This window comes from Rhipicephalus microplus, chromosome 9, assembly GCF_043290135.1.
Source record: "Rhipicephalus microplus isolate Deutch F79 chromosome 9, USDA_Rmic, whole genome shotgun sequence".
NCBI lineage: Eukaryota > Metazoa > Arthropoda > Arachnida > Ixodida > Ixodidae > Rhipicephalus > Rhipicephalus microplus.
The window spans coordinates 4,737,056-4,759,619 of record NC_134708.1 but is presented as its reverse complement, the minus strand read 5'-3'; the positions used below and the strand labels follow the sequence as shown (position 1 = coordinate 4,759,619).

Here is a 22,564-nt window from a genome sequence, read left to right as displayed (position 1 = left end):
ACGCACCGCCCCGAACACTTTTAACTCCTAGCTTCATTACACCCGTAGCTTGTTGATGATAAGTTTAGATGCTGAGCGCAAGAAAGGTCTTCAGCAAATGTGAATTTCACGGCAACCCATACAGTTCCCTTGTAAATGTTTTTTATTTATTTATTTATTGCGAAATACTGCAGGCCAGTTTGTGGCCCAAGCAGGAGTAAATGTCGTGGCCCAAATGTGAGTAAATGTCAGTCACATACTGAGGCGCAGAACGTTCAACAGGCAAGCTCTTCATCGGTGAACATCTTATCACGTGAGGGTTCACAACGGGTATGCTCTAATGAACATGACTATTAGTTGTGATGCAATTAGACCGAAATAGCACGTGAGAATGGCCTGGTATGAGTGTTGAGTTAACGGAATTGCATTGCTGAGTCTTTGTTTAGGTTCAAAGTCTTAAGGTTTGCTACATTGGATATTGTTCTTCGATTCAAGGATTGTAGTATCACAAAGCCTAAATTACGAAATAGTGAGGATTCAAGCCTGGCCAAACTACAGCCGATTCGCTGGACAACGTTGACCACATTCGACTACATACTGCGGATAGAGCTGCATTACAGCTCATAAAAGAAGTAAGGCAAGCATTATGGAAGGCTCCAAAGTGAAAAAATTCACTTTGGAAATGATTATCAAGCTTTTAGCTACAAAATGAAATAGTTGAACGATATTTGTGAGAAATTGTGTTCACTTTTCAACCATTTTCTAACTTTAAACTCTATTATCTCAAAACCATGTTTTTGATTACTTAGGCACCATTACCATATTTACTCGCATAATCCTTGCACTCGCGTAATTCTCGCTCCCCCCACATTGCCCAACAAAAATACTATTTCTTTTTTTTCAAGAGTAATTATTGCACACACAAAATTGCCACAGTAATGTTGTCCGCTCGTTCCAGCCAATGATGATGATAGTGCATGCCATTTGGCGCCATCTCTGAAGCATGAAGCGTACTATTAATGCACGAAGATTAAATCCAATCTAGCCCAAGCCAAAGTGGCAAGTGCGCATTTCGGCCTGTTTTGTACGTTGTGTCCGCAATGTTGTTACGTAATGAGGCGATACGGAAACTGTACGGCTGCTTTCAAGTTGAAAGTGATCGGTCATGCACTAAACAACGGCCCTTTGGAGTCAACGAGTTTTGTGTTCGCTACTGGTGACAGCAGCTCAAAGCCACCAAGACGAGTTGGGCCTTCCGAGTGCATAAGACTGGGATGAATGGTAAACTTTATTTCGTCAGAAGGCAACTGCGGACGATTCTGTGTTAAATGGCCGTAACCACAATACTGTCGTCATATGCTAACCTTTTGCGGGCTTCTGTTGAGGGACGAACGCTAACGCAACGCCCACAAGCTATGCATTTTCGACTATTTGCTTGCGCCTTTTGTGTCTCAAATAAATCTTGCCTTGTGTTGAACCTGTGCTTTTATTGTTGAGGTAAGTCTTAATCAGTACGACTCAAAGCTTGCAGGGCGGCCACTTTGTTTTCTTTTTCGCTCTGTACGTTTTCGTGGAAAGTTTTCCCGCATAATTCTCGCACTCCCCAACTTTGCATTGGTTTTCCGCCAAAAAAAAAAAGTGCGAAGATTATGTGAGTAAATACAGCATTTTCTACACATTCCAAGACAACCAGTTAATTATTTTTTCTTGTTTCCTGCATGAATGCCTACAGCTACCGAAGCAGAATCGAAATCATTCCCACTTACATTTTTTGTGTTTTTATAGATTTTGTGTGTTTATCAATTTTTATAGATTTTCAATTAACTCAAAATTTAGGTCTACTTGGTCAAAAAATTTTTAAATTCTAATATCGATGAGATTTTAATAAACCTACTTCACTTAGAAAGTCACAATTTTGCTGTAAGGGAGAAGCAATGAATGCGATAGCAACAAATTGGACTGTCATTCGAAGAATGTGCAGCTAATTGAAACGTGCAGCGTGCTGCTCATGCACAAATAACAGATGAAAATAACACACACAAGACTACAGCAAACTAACAATCTTCATAGCTCGACACTTGACACGCTGCTCAAACAAAAACAATGCACAGAATGTGCTCACAGGTACAGATGAGCGCGAATTAACAAGTGTCACATGTGCTACTTCGCTGTGTCTGAAAAATGCGCTCTTTTCGCAAACGGCGACTGTGCAGCGAGCGAAGTGAACTTGGTGCACTCGGTAACTACAATGCAATTGTTCTGGTGAAAGCCCAAAGCATACGATTCTCTCCCACCACGAGATAAGTGCACGCACGCACAAGCGTCTACCTACACACCCCATCGTGGGGCAAAGTACGCATTGGAGATGAGCGCATGAAGTGTGTTGCGACGAGCACGCTCTTTTGTGTAATCTCGCTAGCGACGCTGAAAATGCGCCGATACCTGCCCTGAAATCGGCACCGCCAGCATCAAGTGGTATATATGAATGATTTGTTGTTTGAGCATTGAAAGACGAGTGTTTTCGTGGCTCCATGGCTAACGCCACATGCTCCAGAGTGATAGGTTGCTACTTCAATTCCGCACGCCCAAAAGTGTTTTTTTTTCGAATTATTTTTCTTTGTCACTTTTATATTTATGTAGATACATGAACATATAGGGAAAACGATGGCGGCAACAAATGGCGATGCGGACGGCAAAAGCCAGCCAAGAGTGTCCATATAATTGCTATTGCAATAAAAGAGTGGAAAATTCGGAAGAAAAATGTTGTATGGATTATGTGAATATCCCAGACAAAAAGGTGCCTCAAAATGACCAAAAATGCTAGGAACGTATAGGGCCTATGTGGTACCCTTAAAAGTACTTGCAGCGCTTATTTGTTGTCTCGTGCCTTTTTTTGCGTCCATGTCATTCACACTTCAAACATTTCAGTTGTTACAGTGTTCTCTTGCAAAGCAAAAACATAATTTGTGTATACATGAAGAAAATAAAGGTCTATTGGTATAATAACCATTTGTGTATTACCTTCTTGAGACTCACTAATTCGACATTCAGTTAATTTAGACATGTTTTTCTGGTTCCCTGAGACCCAAATTAACAAGCTTTCTCTGCATAGAAACAGTGTAGCTGCTTGGGCTGGTTGATATTGCATTCTTAAAGGATCCCCCCCCCCCTTTTTTTTGTGCACAAAACGTCTCAGGAAAAAACAAAAGATAGGAAAGACACTGTGCTATCTCAGTTTCTTCCTGAAACAATTTGCGCACACACAGAAATAAAAAAAGAAAGGGTTTTCCTTGAAGAGCTGCACAGATGTTGATATCTAGAGGTCGACCACAGCCTTGCATGAATAACAGGCAGGCATATGAAAATGCAAAATGCTTAACAAGCCCTCAAAACCAAACATGCCATAATATAGTTATAGAGTTTGGTAAGTGCACCCACATAGAATAAAATGCATGGAAATGTGCACATCCATTACTGTAATAGTGTACTGTTGCTACTACTGACTCTGCAGCCTATTTGTTGTTAGCTAACTTAATCGGCTCGCGTAACAAGATTTACATGCAAGCGACTGTGTCTGATGAGATGGGGTCTCACCTGGCGAAGGGCACCACTGGCCCCAGCATCATAGTCGCCACTGGAGAGAGCCAGGTAGACGCTGGTGAAGAGGCAAGAGTTGTCCGCTGGCACGGGGCGCTTGACCAGCACACCTGGCAGCGACTGCTCCTTCTTTTTCTCAGCTGCTGGCTTGTGCGGTGGCAGCGTTTTGTGCTCCTTGTGGTGCTCTTTTTTATTTTTGGCCGTTGCTACAGATGCCTGCACAACACAAAAATTTTCAGACTCTCTTACACAACTGCTAAAGATAATTTGGAGATGAAAGTCTCAGAGGGAATGAAACATCACATCCGAATTAGGCAAGGTGTTCGGCTTGTTGCGTCTCACTTTGTGTTTCTCTTCTGGCGTTGCATACCTCTTTGGCCTACCAAACAGCCCACTAAGCTCTGAGCTAAGTGTCTTCGATTGTGCACTCTTTCCATATTACTACATAAAGTCACTCCAATGCCACTTTAATTTTTTTAGTTACACAAACAACAGACACAAAAGGAAATCACAGCTCGCATTACTTGAGGCATACACTTGGGAGCCAATAGTGTGTTTCTTTTTTTAACTATTTTGTGCTCGCATTGTGATTTTGCTGAAGGTCACCTTCACATGAGGACCCTAAGGTTTTTGCCTTATTAAAGGGATACTGACAAAATTTTAAAGCTAAGATAGCCAGTGGAATCGATGCTCATGAACATGGGTATATCATCTACCAAATCTGGACAGCGAGTACAGCTTGGACGGTAATATATATGAATTTTTAATTTCCCGTGCCTGATCTAGTGCTATACGCTACACCTTGCAACACTGTCATCAAACAAAGCAACCTGAACGGGACCCTAAACTTCCACAACATCACTACTGCGGCCAAGATTAGAGACACCCAACTAACATTGTAATAGTGAGTGTGCTTGCGCCAGCGGGCTCACGAGCCCGTGCCCACGGCGAACGTCTAAAAGCCTGAAGAAATTCTTCGCCACCAGGTGATGACGATGAGAATGACAACAAGTACATCACACTGCACATACCACATGCAAAAGGCCGCAAGTTTATCACAGTTTCATGTGCTGTTTCACAAGCTAGATGGCACTAGTTGCCCATGTTAGCTTGTCGTTCTCAGATCTCTCCCAAACCAGAACCGAGACTGGTAAGCAGCAAATGAACAGTGATTAATTACTTGTCGTGCTCTGCAGCAAGCGATATGCCATGCCCGCAGGAGGCCGGATTTACAGGCGCCTAGCATAGGGGTTTTAGACACCGAAAATAGGCAGGCAAAACGCAATTTAAGGAGCCATAAATTGTAATTATAGGCACAATACATTTTTACAGAAATTCAAATTTTGAAGAAATATGTGTGGGACCTGTGTCTACAACAGAAAAACAAACAGAAATACTGTTTTTATTGTGGTTCAAAGGCACCAATGGCTTAGCATAGACATGCAATTTTTTTTCTCCGCAGGTTGAGCAGAACACAGTGTCTCCTTTTATTGTCCAGCATGGTGAGTTAAGTGTCTTCTGTCAAATGAACACGCTCCTGGGTTTCTTTCTTTTCGGCATGGCAGAGAAAGGCCGCACGGGAGCAAATAGCCAGACCACTAATAGACCAGAATGGTGTTTCAACCTTGTATTAACCAGGTCTATTCGCACAGGGTCCATTTTCGTGTCTGCAAACACCTTAAAAAGCCCCTCATCAGGTTTGAGCATTTTGAGCAAGCAAGAGAATCACATGTGCTGGGCGTTCACAATATCGCCTGCCAAGATTTGCAACATTCATCCTGGAAAAAGGTGAATCGCACTTGCCCTTCATCTCATTCCCCAACATTGTGGAGGTGTCGTATACAACAAGGAATGGTCCTGCGCATGTCAAAGTAGTATGTGACACTGCACAAATTACGCACGTCACCTTGAATAATTCTCGCAATCTGTTGCTGGAATATAAGTATGAAGGTTGAAAGAAACATTAAAACATACAAGCGGAATCTTTGCGTGTTATTTATTTTTTTATTAACTTCATATTCAGCGAGATTTGCAGCTAAGTTGCTTCCGTTTCATTGGCCTTGGTGTTCTTGCTGTTCTCACATCGTGCCGGTGCCAGCCCTGACAATGCTTTGAGTGTTTTTCGTGCATCGTTTCTTAAAGCAGTTCCATCGGTGCGACGCTGCGTATCGTGGTAAGAATACATGATCCATGTCAGCCTCACCGAACGTGCGCACATAGAGGAGTCCATCCCACAGAAACAGGCAGTACAATACAGAGAACACGAAAATGACACAGCATCCCTTGCGTGCATGACCTGGCTTGGGCATGTTGTGCAAATGTAACCTTGCGTGCGCATAATGTGTTATTCGCTTGCATAGTGTGACCTTCTGACTCCGAGCTGTTTCGATACCGAAGAGGGCCGGGACGAAATTCGGCTTGCGAAGTCTACACCGAACAAGTGGCAAAGCTTTTTAGCTGACGTCCTCACATTATGCTTTTGCGGCTGGCAACGAACCAACTATGAAATTCTTTTGGTACAAAGCTTGTGATTAGGCACACAATAATTTCCAGTGTCTAACTGAAATTTCTCATTTGACCTGGTGAAGCACCATTTAACAAATAAATGACAAACAAAACAAAAATCGTGAGGACATCTCATTTTTTTTACTTGCACCTTATTTTATCGTGATGACACTTCACAGTTTGCCATTCATTCTCCATCGTCCTGCAGCTACACCGAAGTGCTACACGTGCTAGCAAACGCCGAGAAGATGCGAGCAGACCATAGAGTTTCCCAAGTAAGGCTGTGTTCCAATTCTTAGACAGCATCGTAGACAGTCTACACAGACAGCTTAGAAGACAGCACCGAGCCCATGCTGTTCGAGAAATGGAACACATCTGGACGGCTTCTAGGGGACGAGGCGCCCCCTTGCGTCGAGAAGAAAAAGCTAAAATAAACAAACTTAACTATTGTATTATCTGGCTTATCTCGTGTTGAAATCTGAAAAAATTAAACATTACTCGCATAGAGCATCTGGAGAAGCATCTGCTTGTGTGCAGACGACCATTCCGGCGAGATCCGATCTATCTGAGCGATCTGCTGAGCCACTATCATTTTCGGACAGCAAAGTAGCCCGCATCACACTCCGACTTTACTCCAAAGCAAAAGTTTAGGATAAATAGTGTTCATATGGGCACCAATATTGAAAATATGCATTTATAGGCACTATGAAAACACTATAAAAAGCCTTCTTAACCTCATGCTCATATATAACAAAGTGGTAAGATAAGAACACAAAAACAAAATAGGCATCTGCTATAATCCAATCTCTAGTTATTACTAATACACATCCGGCAACATGCTGCAGCAAAAACATTCCACACAAAAATTTTTGCGTCAGTACCCCTTTAACACAGGTGAACAGGTGGTTTTACAATTTTACTGTCTGTGGACCCAAGAAAACCAATTCAAAATTTAAGGACTCGATTTTCTTCACTAGACACAGTATTAATGAGAGCAGACATTAATGCCAAGTATGGGGATTTTATTCGCAGTAGCTATAATGTAAATGTGAAGAAGAAAGAGTGGACAAAAAGACAACTTGCCACTGGCAGGAACCAAACCTGCAACGTTAAAATAACACATCCGATGCTCTACCAACTAAGCTCCTCGACTTTATGTGCCTTTAAACATGGGAGTGTTAATCAAGGGTACTTTGCGTAACCAGCTCTTTAATTGTGTTAAGCTGGGCGTGCTCCTGTAAAGTTGATACGGGAGTGATGCGAGGTAACGCTGTTATTGTGCGCATAGCATCACCGTTAATACTCTCCAACTGTGCCAACTGGGCCAAAGTTAACCCTTGAAATTGCGCCTGGTATAAAATTCTTGGCTGCAGAACTATGCGGACGAGCTGTCGAGCTACATGTGTACGAGCTCCAGCTGCTTTCGATGCAATGCGGCGAATCAGATTAAGTGTTTTTGTGGAACTCTGTCTGGATTTTCGAAGCCAGTGCACTCAACTGCCGGATTGGTGAATATCAAGACCTAGTATGCGAGCGAACCTCTGAAGATTCAGGAATGGTCACTGCACCTAGTCACATTTACGAGTTGGTGATACATGTCCGTATTGTCCCACTCTTGCGATGCAAGCAGATACATACCACCTTTTATGGACATGTAAAGGGTTGCAGCCAGAACGCACCCGTCACCTCGCTCAAGCCGGCCTTCGCTACAGCGACACAGCCAGTTACAATTGCTGGATACATGAAAACAGATTCCACAAGACACTACTTCACTTCATACACAACACAGGCCTAACAGCACACATTTAACAAAAATATGCCTTAAAGACAAGTGTTTGTCACAATAAAAAAAAATAATAATCAAGGGTAGCCATGACGGCAAGTGTGCCTGTTGGCGTCAATTTCTGTGGAACTGTATTTCAATGTTTCAAGATCATTATGACGAGAGGAAGCACATACTGCAGGTTGTTCACGACGGGCTTCGACAATGAGCGTGTCACCGGAACGGAGGGGTAGCGCGTCGAGGCGGCGCTGCGGGTCGGTACAGTCCAAAGGCCGCGGAGGGGCGTCAGACAGCAGCAGGCGCATTGAGGCTGGCGGCACACTTGTCAAGCTGAACAAGCAGCCCAGCAGCTCCTCCACCGTGCTGTCCACATGGAGAGTGTCTAACCTGAACTGGCCCTGTGCACTTTTGACACGCAGTATCAACGGGGAGGACGCCATGCCCTGCACAAATGAAAGAAGTGCATTCATCAGCGAGTTGACTGGCTCATTCATCCAACAAGCTCAACCTTCCACAGGTATTGACTCTTTAATGCCTGAATCATTAAACTGCCTAGCAAAATATAAACTGTTTGATTTTCCAGCTTCAAATAGCAACATTTAAATGATTCCACAGTTAAATTATTTAAAATGCAACGCTGATGCATACTTTGATTTATGACGCGAATTCTCCAATGCCACAGAAACGAAGACCTTGACACAAAAAGCGTACTTCAAAACATGCCGTGTGCCACCTCTTAGGTGTCTACAGACCAAATAAACGAAGTTATCAAAGGTACAACTTTCGTCACCCAGACAAGAAAGAACGAAGAAGTGGGGGCTTTTACACGCACTGTGTACTCTCCGTAATTGGCTACAAAACAATTGGTTCTAGCACGAAATACCTCAGAGAAGATGGTGCTAGATTTTTTATGCTGAAAGCTATGTTCTCCATGGGTACTTCACAGCTGGCATTAGAGGTGGCATGCATTTCGTTACTTGCTTGCTTGCTTGAAGTTTTTTTGGTATGTCAAAAATTCGCGACGCTCGGCAGTAATGGTCATGCCATTCAATTCTACTTTTTTTTTTTTAAAGAGCAACCAAAGTATCATACACTCTGTTAGTGGCCTGGTGGAAATGTGCAACTAGTCTGGTTTCAAGTGGAATTGATCGGCTCGTTCTAGTTACAAGCCAAAACAAATTGGGCCATGAACAGCTTTACTAGTATCTAAAGAACCTCTACAGGAAGCAGGTGTTCCAGCAGAGCTCCAAAGGATCCGATAGTGCAAATTCACTGCCCTTTGCAACCACACTTGCTCTAGCTTCTACGCATGCATAAAGACCTATTCTGAGCTATTAAAGTCTCTATAGGCTGAATGACACAAGCTCTTTTGACACCCACCCCCAGAAAAATGACCTCCTAGTAGTTAGAGACAATAAAGGCTTGAGCATACTGTCTCATGAACAAACAGCACATCAGGTAACCACCCCCAACGTTACACAAACAACCTTGACTGGTGAAGTTCAGTTTTCCAGGTATGCAAACGCACCAGTAGAAGCACTGAAGTCAACATCAACATAAACACATGTAATTATAGCTCAACATACACCGAGCAGCAGTTAATGAGGTGTCTCTTATAAGCAGGGTAACATGCTCCCATTTTCTCATTAAACCTTGTGTAGATGCAGGCACGCTGGTGTGCCTTATATCCAGTGGCTTTTATAGACGGGTTCAACTGTATTCTGCACAAAGAAAAGGAGTACCATTCCTTTAAAAATCCTATGAAAAAGTTAAGTGTTGCACTGTGCATGTTCCCCACTACTTCTGATATCAGCGATGCACTCCCACAAGTGAACTTCTTCAAACTGTACCGCAATCACTCGTCACCACATTCCAAGCATTCGTGCCACAAAATCAAAGTAGCCCTGTTCTTGCATATGCAGCATAAAAAACCATTGTAGCCCATTGAGAGAAATAAGATGTTTCCCAGAGGACTGGAGGACATTTTCTATCTTTATGCAAGGTGGCTACAAAATTTAAAACCAACCAAGAAATTTGTCATGACAGTGCACAAGCACAAGAATAATACATTGCAGTAGAAACATTTTAGTTCTTTGATACATTAATCATTACGTATCTAATTACTGATGACATGTTTTTTGTGTATTTTGGAAGCAGTATACAAGGCCCTCAAAAAGTAAATTGACCTTACCTAAATCTGATTTAAACTGAGCCGCATGTCATGAATTGTTTGGTTCCTCATAAAAGATATTCATGCAACATTGAATGCGTATGCATGGGTACATCAGGCAACAATGCATGTTTTGCATGTTTGCTAAGCTTGAACCTGAATGTGCCCCAGTGCAAGAGTAAATACAGTGAACTCTCACTTGTACAAACATTGGTTCAGCGAATATTTCAGAAGAACAAACTTTTAGAAAATCCCCAGTGATTTTATGATGAATTCAATGCAAAACGCTTTCACTAAACCAAAATTCTAATAAATAAATACTTCAGTTGAACAAACTAGTCGTACGCTGGTACACAGATTTACACAGCCGGGACTACCAGCTTTGATATCAGCGACTACTGCCCGATATTCATAGCATGTTCATTTTATGAAAAATGCTTGCCTGATACCACACTCAGTTATAGATGTTAGTCAAGAAAAAATATGGAACACTTTCATGCCCTTGTACTGCACACAGACTGGTTCCCTTTATATAACAAAAAAATACTAGTGAGGCATATGGCAAATCCTTGTCAATTTTCATTCGTATCTACAATTAGTCTTTTCCACTCAAAACAGGCAAGGTAAAAATACGTATTAAAAAGCCTTGGATACAGCCTCAACACATCAAGATTATAAATAGGAAAAATAGGTAATTTAATAAATTTTCATGCGTGCTAATGACAAGCAATCTCATTGCATTTAAGAAATTACGGATTACTATGAACACGGAACTACAAAGGGCTACAGCGCACCATCGTGAAACTGTTTTAGCATGAGCGCAGGAAAAATATCCATCCACAAAAAAAAAAAATGCAAAGTTACCAACGAAGCCATAGGACAAAAGAAAACAAAACTGTGAAACAGCCTTTTCATAAAGTCCCCCTCAATATTGGAAAAGTAATGGGCATCGCTTAAACTGAAAGCTTCAACGATCCCTTCGTGGGGCATCATTGGATAGTCAGTGGCACTGCTGTTAATAGATGCCCGCATAGTATTTTTTTCAAGCCAGCTTTTGCATACTTTTTGTATACTTTTTTTGGTCTAAAAAACAACAATGCTATGGATGCAGATGGTATTCAAATCAGAACCATAAAGTTTGTAAATTATGAAATTGCAATGCACTTTGCATTTATCTTTAATCTTGTTCTAGAATCTGGCCATTTTCCAAGTGCTATGTAGAAAGGCAGGGTTCTAGTGGTTTTCAAATGAGGCAATCGAAATAACTTGAGGAACTACAAGCTAATTTCTATTCACTCTGCCTCTTCTAAGGTTTTAAAAAAGGTGATATCTGCATTATTCAACATTTTTTTTTTGTAGAAATAACATTTTTCCTCACTGTCAGCATGTATTTGGCTCAGGCAGGTCGACAGGGAAAGCGTTGTTATGCTAAAAAGAACTAAGAATTGACAAGATTTACTGACCTTAGATATGTTTACAGTAAAAGTTTGATTTGTTTTTATTTTTTGTGTGCCGTGCAATTCAACTTGTTCCCACTGATTTAAATGTACTTTGAATTTGTAAACCACCCTAGAACGATGCCCCCTGAGGGCACTGTAGGTATAAGTATAAATAAAAACAAGGCATTAACTCATTTAAATAATAAACCTAATTAGAAAGCTAGACACCTACGGTATCCATGGCATGGCAAACTTGTTGATTCAATCGCATCTTTCAAGGCGGACCCAGTACGTTGCTATTAAAAAATTCTGCTCCTCATATTCCAAATTAAAGCAGAAGTACTGCAGGGTAACATATTGGGACCGACCCTAATTAATGTAAATGATATTGCTGAAAGTGTTAGTGATGCATTCATTGTGTTGTACGCTGACGATACAAATTTGTTTGTCTCTAGTCATGAACTTGATTATCTGTTGCATAAATCTTACATTATTCTTTCCAATTTGCTGACATGGTCTCGTAATAATGCTGTAACAATTAACAGCTCAAAATCAAAGGCCATATTATTCAGAGCTAGAGGCAGGCAGTCTTTTTTCAATAAAGAATTATCCTTGGATGGTGCTCCCATTGAAATATTGAGGAAATGATAAGTATAAGGCATTACATTTTCAGAAGATCAAAATTGGACCCATCACGTAGAACTAGTCACAAAATTGTCATGTGCCACTGGTGAGCTGTCTCGCTGTTGGCATTTTTTTCCACAGAGGGTAAAACTACAGATATATTACACCTTGTTTCAATCTTATCTGAACTACTGTGTGCTTCTGAGGTCCACCACCACGAAAGGTGACATTCATGCACATTTTCAGATTCAAAAATGCGTGTTTTGACAAATATTGAATGTGCTCAATTTCCATTCCACTGCACAACTTTATCAAAAACATAGTACACAATGCGCGACAAGTGTTTACGAACACTGGCTTCTATATTCATTTTGTTTCGGCTCCGACAATATCACACAATTCTCTAAATATTTTCAAGACCTCATTGTTTGGCATGTTTTACTAGCTGGTTGCGTCGACTGAAGGCTTAAGACATTAGTACTGCAAGAATGGCAGCAATATGGGCACCCAGTTCAATGTTAATCAGCCTAGAAAAATTGAAATACAATAAAATGAATGCATACCCTCAACTCGATTTTGCGGAGTCACCCGACTTTGTTTTTTTTTTGCCTTATGATGCAGGATAGCGCCCCAATAAAATAAACTGAAAGCTCTTTCATCAGGAAGCTTGTATGCCATATTGCCCGCTATTTCCAACGTATTGAGGGCGCCGTTGCAATGGTAACAAATAATGTGGTACTGAATAGCTAACCGCACGTGCGAAATCAGGCAACTCGCGAACGCTTCTGTAATTTTTTGTAGTTTTACTGGTCTTTCTTGTTGCAACGGCGTCTATATATCAACGCTCTTACACTTTTCCCCTTCACTTTCTTCAAACAACGGCCCCTGGAGCGTCCCCGGCCTATTTCTTCCAGTGCTGTGTCGTCCATGCATTTTTTTATTAGGTTTGCAGCTTTAAAGCTGAAAAAGTTGGAGAGGCTTAGTCCCTTTTGGATTCAGTGAAAACCCACGCTAAAGAAAAAATAAACCCTATAGTAATCTTCATTTTTCATGCAATGCCACAATTAATTCTAATGTTACATCCATCCAATCACAGGCCTGCGCCATCCATCGTCATTTCCCCTCAAAATAGTTTTGCCAAGAGCCACTATGCGTTGATGCGGTCAGCACCGCTGTTTTGAAGCATTGGAAGGCCCCTTTAAAACATACGTCATGACTTGAACCCTAAAAAAGTGACTCACGCGCTCGTAGCCAAGACAGGTAGCTCGTACCATTCCGCTGCACAAATTATCTCATGCAATCGCGGAGACATAGCCTACCGTCATTTCTAAATAAATTGGAAAGGGAAAGAATTGCCTTAACTACTTCAATGTGCAAACAAATCAGAAAACTTTTACAAATCTGAATGAAAGCATAAATGAAGTTGAACAGTTCTTGCATTTTGCATTGTTTCCTTTTCTATCTATTCATGCTCAATGTTTCAATAAACAGTGTATCATACCATTATGCATAAGCCATTTAATATTAGTGCTTTTTTTTTGTCACTACCACTATTTCTGATGATAACAATGTATTTTTACCTTTACTCTGACAAAATGCACTACATTTCTATTTTGTTCATAGATACCGCGTGCTTGTATGTATTATTCAAAATACCCTATTTTCTCAGTTGAATTGAAATTGTGTACTTGGATATCTATGCCGACTTTAGTGTTGCCATGTGAGGAGCTTCAGGCACATTCAAGCTGTATAGTGCAGCCTTTCGCCTGAAGGATCCCCAACAATTTCGTTGGGAAATAAAACTTCCGATTCTGAACTTGATTCGTGGACCAAGGCTCACTTTTTAAATCAATTCGACAAATATCTGCGCTCTGCAGCACTGATGGAGCTAATGCACGCCACGACGATCAAGGAAGTGTAATCGGTTCCTCATTTTAAAAGAAATGCATGCAACATCCAGCCACTTGAATGCACATGCATGAGATGATGAGAAGTTGAGGCAGGTTGAAACCACTTATCTTTATCCGAGGCTATAAGATATAGTAGAATGTCACAAAACTTCAGCACCAAGCTGTGCCAGAGGCAGTGCACAGGAACTTGACTCTCTGGACAGCTATTCTCTCCTCTTAGGCTGCCAGCCCAAATGAACATTACAGAATTCATTTGAAAATAAATTGCCTTTCACACTTTTAACTTGATACCTGTTGTGGCCAATGCTGTTAAACATTAATAAATATTTTGGGTCCCTTGGAGTTAACCACAGAGAGGAGTTCTCAGTGAAAGGAATAAGTGCCAGGCACTTGGCTGGCATTTATAGCAGATTACATCAAAAGCCTTATGCCTTTCCTTTAGCCATTCTGTGGGATCAGACTACATCGCGTAGCCGGTAAACTGCGAGCCAATCAAGTGTAATTATCGTTAGCACAATGTTGTGAGTACGGGTCTCCTGTCACGATGAAACATCTCACGATGCTTATTTGAATAACCACATTTATAGTACAGCAATAGCTTGTACCATGTCGCAAGCAAGCTAGAACTGTTAAACTTTATTTAAATTTCCAGCAAGAACAACGACACATAGATGCCACTCCAGATGACAGCTGCTTCGGCGACGGAGTAATCAGACGGCGACAGTCCGAAGTACGCGGTAAATACATCCATTCTTCACGTACTAACCGGCAATAATTGTTCAAACGGTCATAAATTCCACACGAGTCAACCGTCTCAAGCACTCTATCGAAATGATTGTGCAATACAGCTTCGTTTTCCCCCGAGTGCAAACATGTTTGCGCCGTGTGTAGCCTTCACGTACGATGTTTACAAATGTCTTGAATCAGTCGGCAGCTGCAAGATGAATACTTGATCGAGAACAAAGGAAACGCAAAACGGGGCATTCTCGAGGTGGTGGCGTGAACTGTTATTTATATAACACATTTCCTACATGCGCTACTACGTTCAGTAGGCCATCACGGTTTGCCTTTGATCTGCGAGTTCCATTGCTTCGGATACTACAGGCAGTTCGTTCCCAGCATCGAGGAGCAACAAAAGCTTGGTTACCTCAAAAACACTCAGGCTCGATTCAGCGAACGCCCAGGTGTTCGCTGGCTGGATTGCTACCGCGCAGGCATCGCCCCGAAGTCAAGCAAAGGCCAATGCACACCTTCAGTGCGGCGCTCGAAGTAGCCTCACCTGAGAAACGTTGCGACGCGTCCTTTACGTGGTTGCGGGATTGAAGAAACAGTGGAAATTTAGGCCACCACCGAGTGGTCTCGCAAATGATTGCTCATCCATTGGTGCCATGGGCTCAGCCTCGGTGCGAGGCCGAGCGCCATGATCGTCGAACGCCTCCTTTATTAAGATGCCTGACATTATTAAGATGCCTGGCGGATGGCTCGTAATGCCAGCGGAGTCGCCCTGAATTCAGTTTTCTGCAAGCGCCACGCAGTGGCGCTTGCGACATACATTAGAAGCAAACAACTAAACAAGCTGAAAAAGTAATCACTAAGGATAATAAAACAGTGTGGACGTACACGAATCTGATCAGACTGTTCGAGCTAGAGCTTACTAAGGCACGTGACGAGTCACCCCGGAAAAGGAGACACAAGCCCAAGAATTGGTAGGATGAGGAAGTTAAGAGCGCCATAGCAAAACGTCAGGAAGCCTCTAGGGAACACAGACGTGCTAAGCAGCGAGGTGAATCGACAGATGATGTTGAAAAAAAAAAAGGGGGGGGGGGGCATCTTTCTAAGCTGTATAAGGAAAGTATCCTTTCTGATCAATAAAAACATTAGAATAAATGGGGCTCAGTGACTAGCAGAAGTACATCAAAGAATAGAAAGGCAGCTGCAAAATTTTTGGAACCATCTAAGCTCTCTAAGAAATGAGACAAACCTAGAGCAGAGGTTTATAACTACAGCTCAAGGTGTTTGGTTAGAAGGAGACGAAGCTATCGAATATATAGGAAAACTTTCAACAAAGAAGTGAGTTAATTATGTACCTTTAGAGACAGGGATAGATCGAGTGGAGCAGTGGCTCCATTTTCACAACGAGAGTGGCAAAGGGCTGAGAAAAGGGTTCATAGTAGTACATCAACAGGCCCTGATGGCATCCCAGTTATGCTGATAAAGGTATTGGGTCCCAAGTCTAAGCAGACTTTGAGAGAGGTAGAGAGCAAAACAATAGTCGATGGTGAAGTCCCCGAGGGATGAAAGCTTAGCAGCATGAGCATGATATATAAAGGAAACGGCAGCAAAGCTGACATAAACAACTATTGTCCTATAACAGTGACTGACATCACTGGTCTACATGCTGGCGATGCAAATTATAAAGGAAAGACTGCATGCATGAATAGAGGACGAGGGGGCGCTGGGGGAACTGCAGAATGGGTTTCGGAAACACAAGAGGTTGAAAGACAATCTGTTCTCACTAACGCAGTGCATCAAATAGCAGAAAAGGTACACAGGCCCCTGTGGCTAGCATTTTTGGATATCAAGAAAACATACGATGGCGTGGTTCAAAAGGCTCTGTCGGGAATACTAGACACACTAGGTGTGGAAGATGGATTCACTAATGTTCTAAAGGATATCTATAAAAATAAAAGATATATTTATACAGTGGGAAAAACAGGTATTTAAGTTCACAGAGATAAAACGGGGGCTTAGGCAGCGGTGTCCTCTGTCATCCTTGTTATTCATGATGTCTCTACAAGGATTAGAGGACAAATTAGAGAAATTGGACACTATATATATATATATATATATATATATATATATATATATATATATATATATTGTAACGAGGGTAGTGGGCATGGAGCTCGAGGATAGAAAAAGAAGAAGACTTGCTGTGATCGCAGGCTTGCGTTCAGTTAGCCCTTGCGCTAAATAAAGCTCTCCTTCGCCGAGTTCGCCTGCTTGTTCAACAACCCGTTTCAAGTGGTGGAAGTGCTGGGCACATCTGGTCCTCACCCTGGAACTTCGCAGCCGCACACTCCAACGACCTCCTACAATGACTGATCCGGGGCCATCTCATGCTGCTACTCCAGATCTCGCACCTGTGCCTGTCTTCTGCGCTGGCGCTCTCCGGCAGCGCGACCCCCCCATATTTGGTGGCACAGAGGACCAAGATGTGGACAACTGGATTGCCGAGTATGAACTGGTGAGCGCCGTCAATAAGTGGAACGCAGCCGATAAGCTCACAAATGTGAGTTTTTACCTGACCGACGTGGCAAAACTATGGTACAGAAATCATCAAAGTGATTTCAGTACCTGGTCGGAATTGGCGAAAACCCTCGCGGAAGTCTTTGGCCGTCCTGCTGTCCGCCGCCTTCGTGCTGAACAGCGCTTGCGGGGCCGAGTACAGAGAGCAGATGAAAATTTCACGAGCTACATCGAAGATGTGCTATTTCTCGGCAAGCTCGTCGATTCGACTCTGGACGAGGCAGGCAAGATCAAGAACATCATGAAAGGAATCGACGACGGTGCGTTCCAAATGCTGGCTGCGAAGAGTCCCCAGACGGTCGCCGAGGTGATTCAGCTCTGCCAAAGCTATGATGAGCTGCGTAGGCAGCGCGCTTCTACGCGTTGCGCTGCTCAAGACACCGCGGACATCTCATCCCTCGACTATCCCCATGACACCGCCGACCACTCTGCGTTGATACCAGTCATAAAGCAATTCATACGCGAGGAGGTCGCCCGGCAGCTATCTATAATCACAAGAACTACCGAGCCGATGGCACCCTTGTCGCCTTCGCTTCGCCAGGTCATTCGATCGCAAGTTGCCGAAGCATTGCCGCCAGCTCAGGCTCCCCCAACTGTTACTGCACCACTAACCTATGCAGCCGCAGTTGCTCAACCACGTGCGCCAGCGTCTCCGGCCACCTACGAAGCTACTCGCCACGTTTATTCGTCGACGCCACCTTCCCGCTCGCTGACCATCCCGTCTCCGGCTGTATATGAAACAGGTCAGAACGTTTATATAACGCCGCCGCCTGCACGACCATTTACGGTACCTTATTCAGCGAACAGTGCCCCTATCGTCAGCCAATGGCGCACTCCAGATAATCGGCCGATATGTTTTTCATGTGGCATCCCAGGCCACGTAGCTCGTCACTGCCGTCGTCGCAGCTTCCCTTCTCACGACAATGCAGGGACCTCACATTACATGCCCACCATGCCCACTCAGCCGCGATATCCCGTTCCTACCAATCCACCTCTAGACGTACGTCCCGGTCGCCGACCATCCGGCGCAAGCCGTTCACCTTCTCCTCGTCGTCGATCTATTTCTCCGATGTTACGTCGCAACAGCCCACCGCGAGGGGAAAACTGACGGGCGCAGTTCCGGAGGCAAGAACTGCGTTGGCAGCGAAAATTTCAAGACCTAACTGCTGTCCCCCGAACGAAATCGAACTCTATATTGATGGCATTAAGGTGCACGGACTTGTCGACACTGGAGCTGCCGTATCTGTAATTAGCGAGAAACTGTGCCGAAACTTAAAGAAAGTGACCACACAACTTACCGACCTATCTTTGCAGACAGCTACGTCCCATCATATTCAGCCTTCAGCTTTGTGCACCGCACGAGTCGTCATTCAAGGTGCGATGTACGTCGTCACATTTGTAGTTTTATTCCGTTCTTCGCATGACGTTATCCTTGGGTGGGACTTTCTTTCGTCAAATTCTGCTTTGGTCGACTGTGCTCGTTCTGAACTCGCGTTGTCTGTGCCGTGCTATGACCCCGACGATGGTGCTTCGTGTAGAGTGTTTGCTGCTTCTGACGTTGACATTGCGCCTTTCTCAGCTGCTGTTGTCTCGGTGTCATGTGCTTCCCCTCCGAAATCACCTGTGTTGTTTATGCCATCGGTCCCATCTGCGTGCCGTCGAAATATCATGCTTCCGTTTGCCGTCGTCATTTTTCGCAATGGTCACGCTGCCATTTATGTTTGCAATCCGTCGCACAGCCCGTCATCCCTACTACGTGGAGAATGCCTGGGAAGCTACGAACTTTACGAGTGCATTCTTCCGGCTACTATACCCGATTCTGCGGTTTCGCTCCCAATTGGTGCTGTCACTCCTACCAACGCGCCTAATGATGCAGCTCTGGACGTATTCTCGGATGCCATCGACTCTGAGCTCGCACCAACTCAGCGCGAAGAGATTATAAATCTTCTTCTCCGCTTTCGTTCTTCATTCGATCGTGACCAGTCAGGCTTAAGCCGAACCTCTGCGGTCGTTCACCGTATTGACACAGTCAATACGGTGAACGACCGCAGAGGTTCGGCAGTCTTGGAACGTCGCTTATACCTACCTTTCTACTGATCGCAGATACTATCGTCGACACGCACGTGAAGCTTGTCTTGGTGGCAACATCTTTCGCTCTTTTCCGGAAGGGCGGCGTCGGTCACAATCGTCTGTGACGTCACTTCAGGGAGCGACTGTGCCGCCAGGGCTCACAAGTATTTCAAGAGGATCATCGGCCGACGTCCTTCACTTGGCAGCAGCGGCGGCAGTCTTGGAACGTCGCTTATACCTACCTTTCTACTGATCGCAGGTCTGAAATTCTTTTTTTTTTTTTTTTTTTTTTTTACTGTCGCTGCTGCTGCCATCCAAGTGTATTGTACTGTCTTTTGCCATGACCTTATCCCGCTCAGAGGTGTACAAACTTGTGAAGGATTTAAGACATGACCTGACTGAGATGCGTCAGTCGCTCGAGAGGGAGCTGCGGAAGGAGCATCGTGAGATCAAAACTTCCCTTGATTTCATGAATAATGCTTTTGAGGATATGGCAAACCAGCTGAAAAAAATTGAAACTGAAAATGCCGAATTGAAGGCAGCCAACAGCTCCCTCACGGATGAATGCGCGCTTCTAAGAAACAAAGTGACTGAGAATGAACTTAGGATCACTCAACTAGAACAGTACTCTAGAAATAGGAACATTGAGATTAAGGGTGTTCCCATGACACAAAACGAAAACCTGAAAAGCGTACTTGCAGCTATTGGAAATTCAGTAAATGAACCTGTTTCCGAAAGTGACATTGAGGCTTGCCACCGTGTACCAACACGGGACGCTTCACGACAAAATATTGTAGTGCAGTTTCATAGCCGCTCAAAACGAAATGCCTTGCTTGAAAAAACACGACAGAAACGTTTGACCACGGCCGACATCGGACACCAGGAACGCCATCCTATCTTCATAAACGAGCACCTGTGTCCCGCATTGAAAGTGCTTCTCGGAAAAACAATTTGCAAGAAAAACGACAAAAACTGGCGTTTCTGCTGGACGAAAGAGGGCAAAATCTTTGCAAGGAAAAATGAGTCGTCACGTGTCCTACGCGTCACGAAGCTCAGCGACCTTGATAAGATAGAGTAAGTCGAGTACGTACATACCGTTTCCGATATGAAATATGGAAAACCGAGTTTTGTCGGTCTCGGAAATTTGCAGGTTGTCACAAAACAAATATTCATTTTCTGCACTGCATATTAACACCCAGTCTGCTAGAAATAAAGAGGAAGAAATACAATGTTTGTTATCGCGCATGGATTTTCAGTTCGAGATCGTGATGTTTACCGAGACATGGTATCGCGATGCTACAGAAGTGATCAAAATTCCAGGATATACTTCTTTCTTCGTAAACCGCAGCTTTAAAAAAGGAGGCGGGGTCATGATGTTAGTGAAAAATGGCATGAATTGTGTTATTGTGGAAGAATTTTCAAGAGCCACTGCTGATTTTGAGGTTCTCACTGTCAAAAATGGTGCTAAAGTGTACAGCGTTATGTACCGTCCACCTCATGCGAGTGTGTCAAATTTCTTCACATTTTTAGATAGTTACCTTAGTTATTTTAATGATGATGCCAGCACTGTCATTCTAGGAGGTGACATAAACATAGACTGCTTGCAACAATCAACAAGTCATGATGAACTTTCTAGGATCTTGGACGCGAACAGTTATATTAATGCAATCAGTCTACCTACACGAATACAACCAACTTCTTCGACACTACTAGACGTCTTTATTACAAATATTTCACCCGAGCATCTTAGTTCTGGCGTCATCAGTTCTTCTGTGAGCGACCACCTACCCATTTATCTACTATCGGCGCAAACAAAACCCTCCACTGCGTCACGACACCCGTCCACTAAATCTTACAGACAGATAAACTCTTTCACGCTGAAAAACTTTCGCTCTCATTTGCGTGTAACAGATTGGGGCAAAGTATTAGAAGTTGATGAACCCGAGACAGCGTACAATGAGTTCATAAATGTTTTTAAGGCAGCGTATGAACAATGTTTTCCACGTAAATTAGCGAAACGAGCTCGGAAAGCCCGTAAGCCATGGGTCACCGGGGAACACCTCAAGAGCATGAAAGAAAAAGACAAACTGTATCAGATCTTTATGAAAACAAGAGCTTTAACAGATTTACACGCTTTTAAGCGCTTCAGGAACCAACTGAACAAACAGCTCCGAGAAGCGAAACAAATTTACTTAAGCAATCTTTTCACCCCAGAAGTCCTTAAAAAGCCACACCTTATGTGGAAACGATTGAACACTGTGCTACACGGTGACCCCCAAGAACAATCCACTTTATCAATTAATAGTAACGGCGAAGAATTAACGAATGCACGCTTGGCGAATTCCTTCAACGACTTTTTCACATCACTTGTGAATAGTAAGCACGATCCGAATTGCATTCAATATTTAACAGCACCGATACAGAAAAGCGCATTCTTGTGTCCGACTACTGTGCATGAAATTATAACATCTGTTTTTGTCACTAAAAAACAGTATGTGTACGGATGTTCATGACTTCCAAATCAGACCTATAAAATTTGTAATCGATATTATCGCACCAATTCTGGAACATGTTATTAACCTCATGTTTTCTGTTGGCACATTTCCCAAACAACTACAGATGTCAAAGGTAACTGTAATATTCAAGGGTGGTGACATCAACAATTTCTCCAATTACAGGCCAATTTCAATTATTCCAGTCTTTTCTAAATGCATTGAGAAATTGATATATAAACGCATGTCCAGTTTTTCAACGAAGCATAGCATTATTACGCCTTGCCAGTTTGGCTTCCGGAAGGGATGCTCCACTGAGATGGCTCTATTGCGCCAAAAGGAGCTTATCTTACAATCTTTCGAAGATCATCTCTGTACACTAGGCATATTCATTGACTACTCAAAAGCATTTGACTCAATTAACCACGATTCCTTGTTTGAGAAACTGCAGCATTATGGCTTTAGAGGCACTTTCTTAAAACTTATAATTTCTTACTTTAAACATCGCCACCAGCAAGTCACTATTAATGGTTTTGTATCCGAATTCAAACCAATTAAGGCTGGTGTACCTCAGGGTAGCATTTTGGGCCCATTGCTCTTTAATTTATATGTGAATGATATAGTAAATATTTGTGCTAATACTAAATTTATCATTTACGCAGATGATACAAGTGTTTTTATTACAG

The 22,564-nt window shown here is 43.0% G+C and overlaps 2 protein-coding genes across 5 annotated transcripts in view; one reads left to right on the top strand and one right to left on the bottom strand.

Moving 5' to 3' along the window:
* Positions 1-22,564, top strand: part of shot (dystonin-like protein short stop) — a 710,700-nt gene that overhangs the window by 466,326 nt on the left and 221,810 nt on the right. The window lies entirely within an intron of this gene.
* Positions 1-22,564, bottom strand: part of Yod1 (Yod1 deubiquitinase) — a 52,883-nt gene that overhangs the window by 8,474 nt on the left and 21,845 nt on the right. Inside the window, exons 1-3 of one of the 2 annotated variants that reach the window (XM_037415346.2) lie at positions 15,287-15,459; positions 8,041-8,307; positions 3,574-3,792 (exon numbers count right to left, since the gene is read on the bottom strand). In XM_037415346.2, coding sequence (XP_037271243.1) covers positions 3,574-3,792; positions 8,041-8,304 — 483 coding nt within the window. In that variant the 5' untranslated portion in view covers positions 8,305-8,307; positions 15,287-15,459. Of the gene's footprint in view, positions 1-3,573; positions 3,793-8,040; positions 8,308-15,286; positions 15,460-22,564 lie in introns of those variants that run through there. The other variant, XM_075874385.1, reaches the window with a different exon arrangement.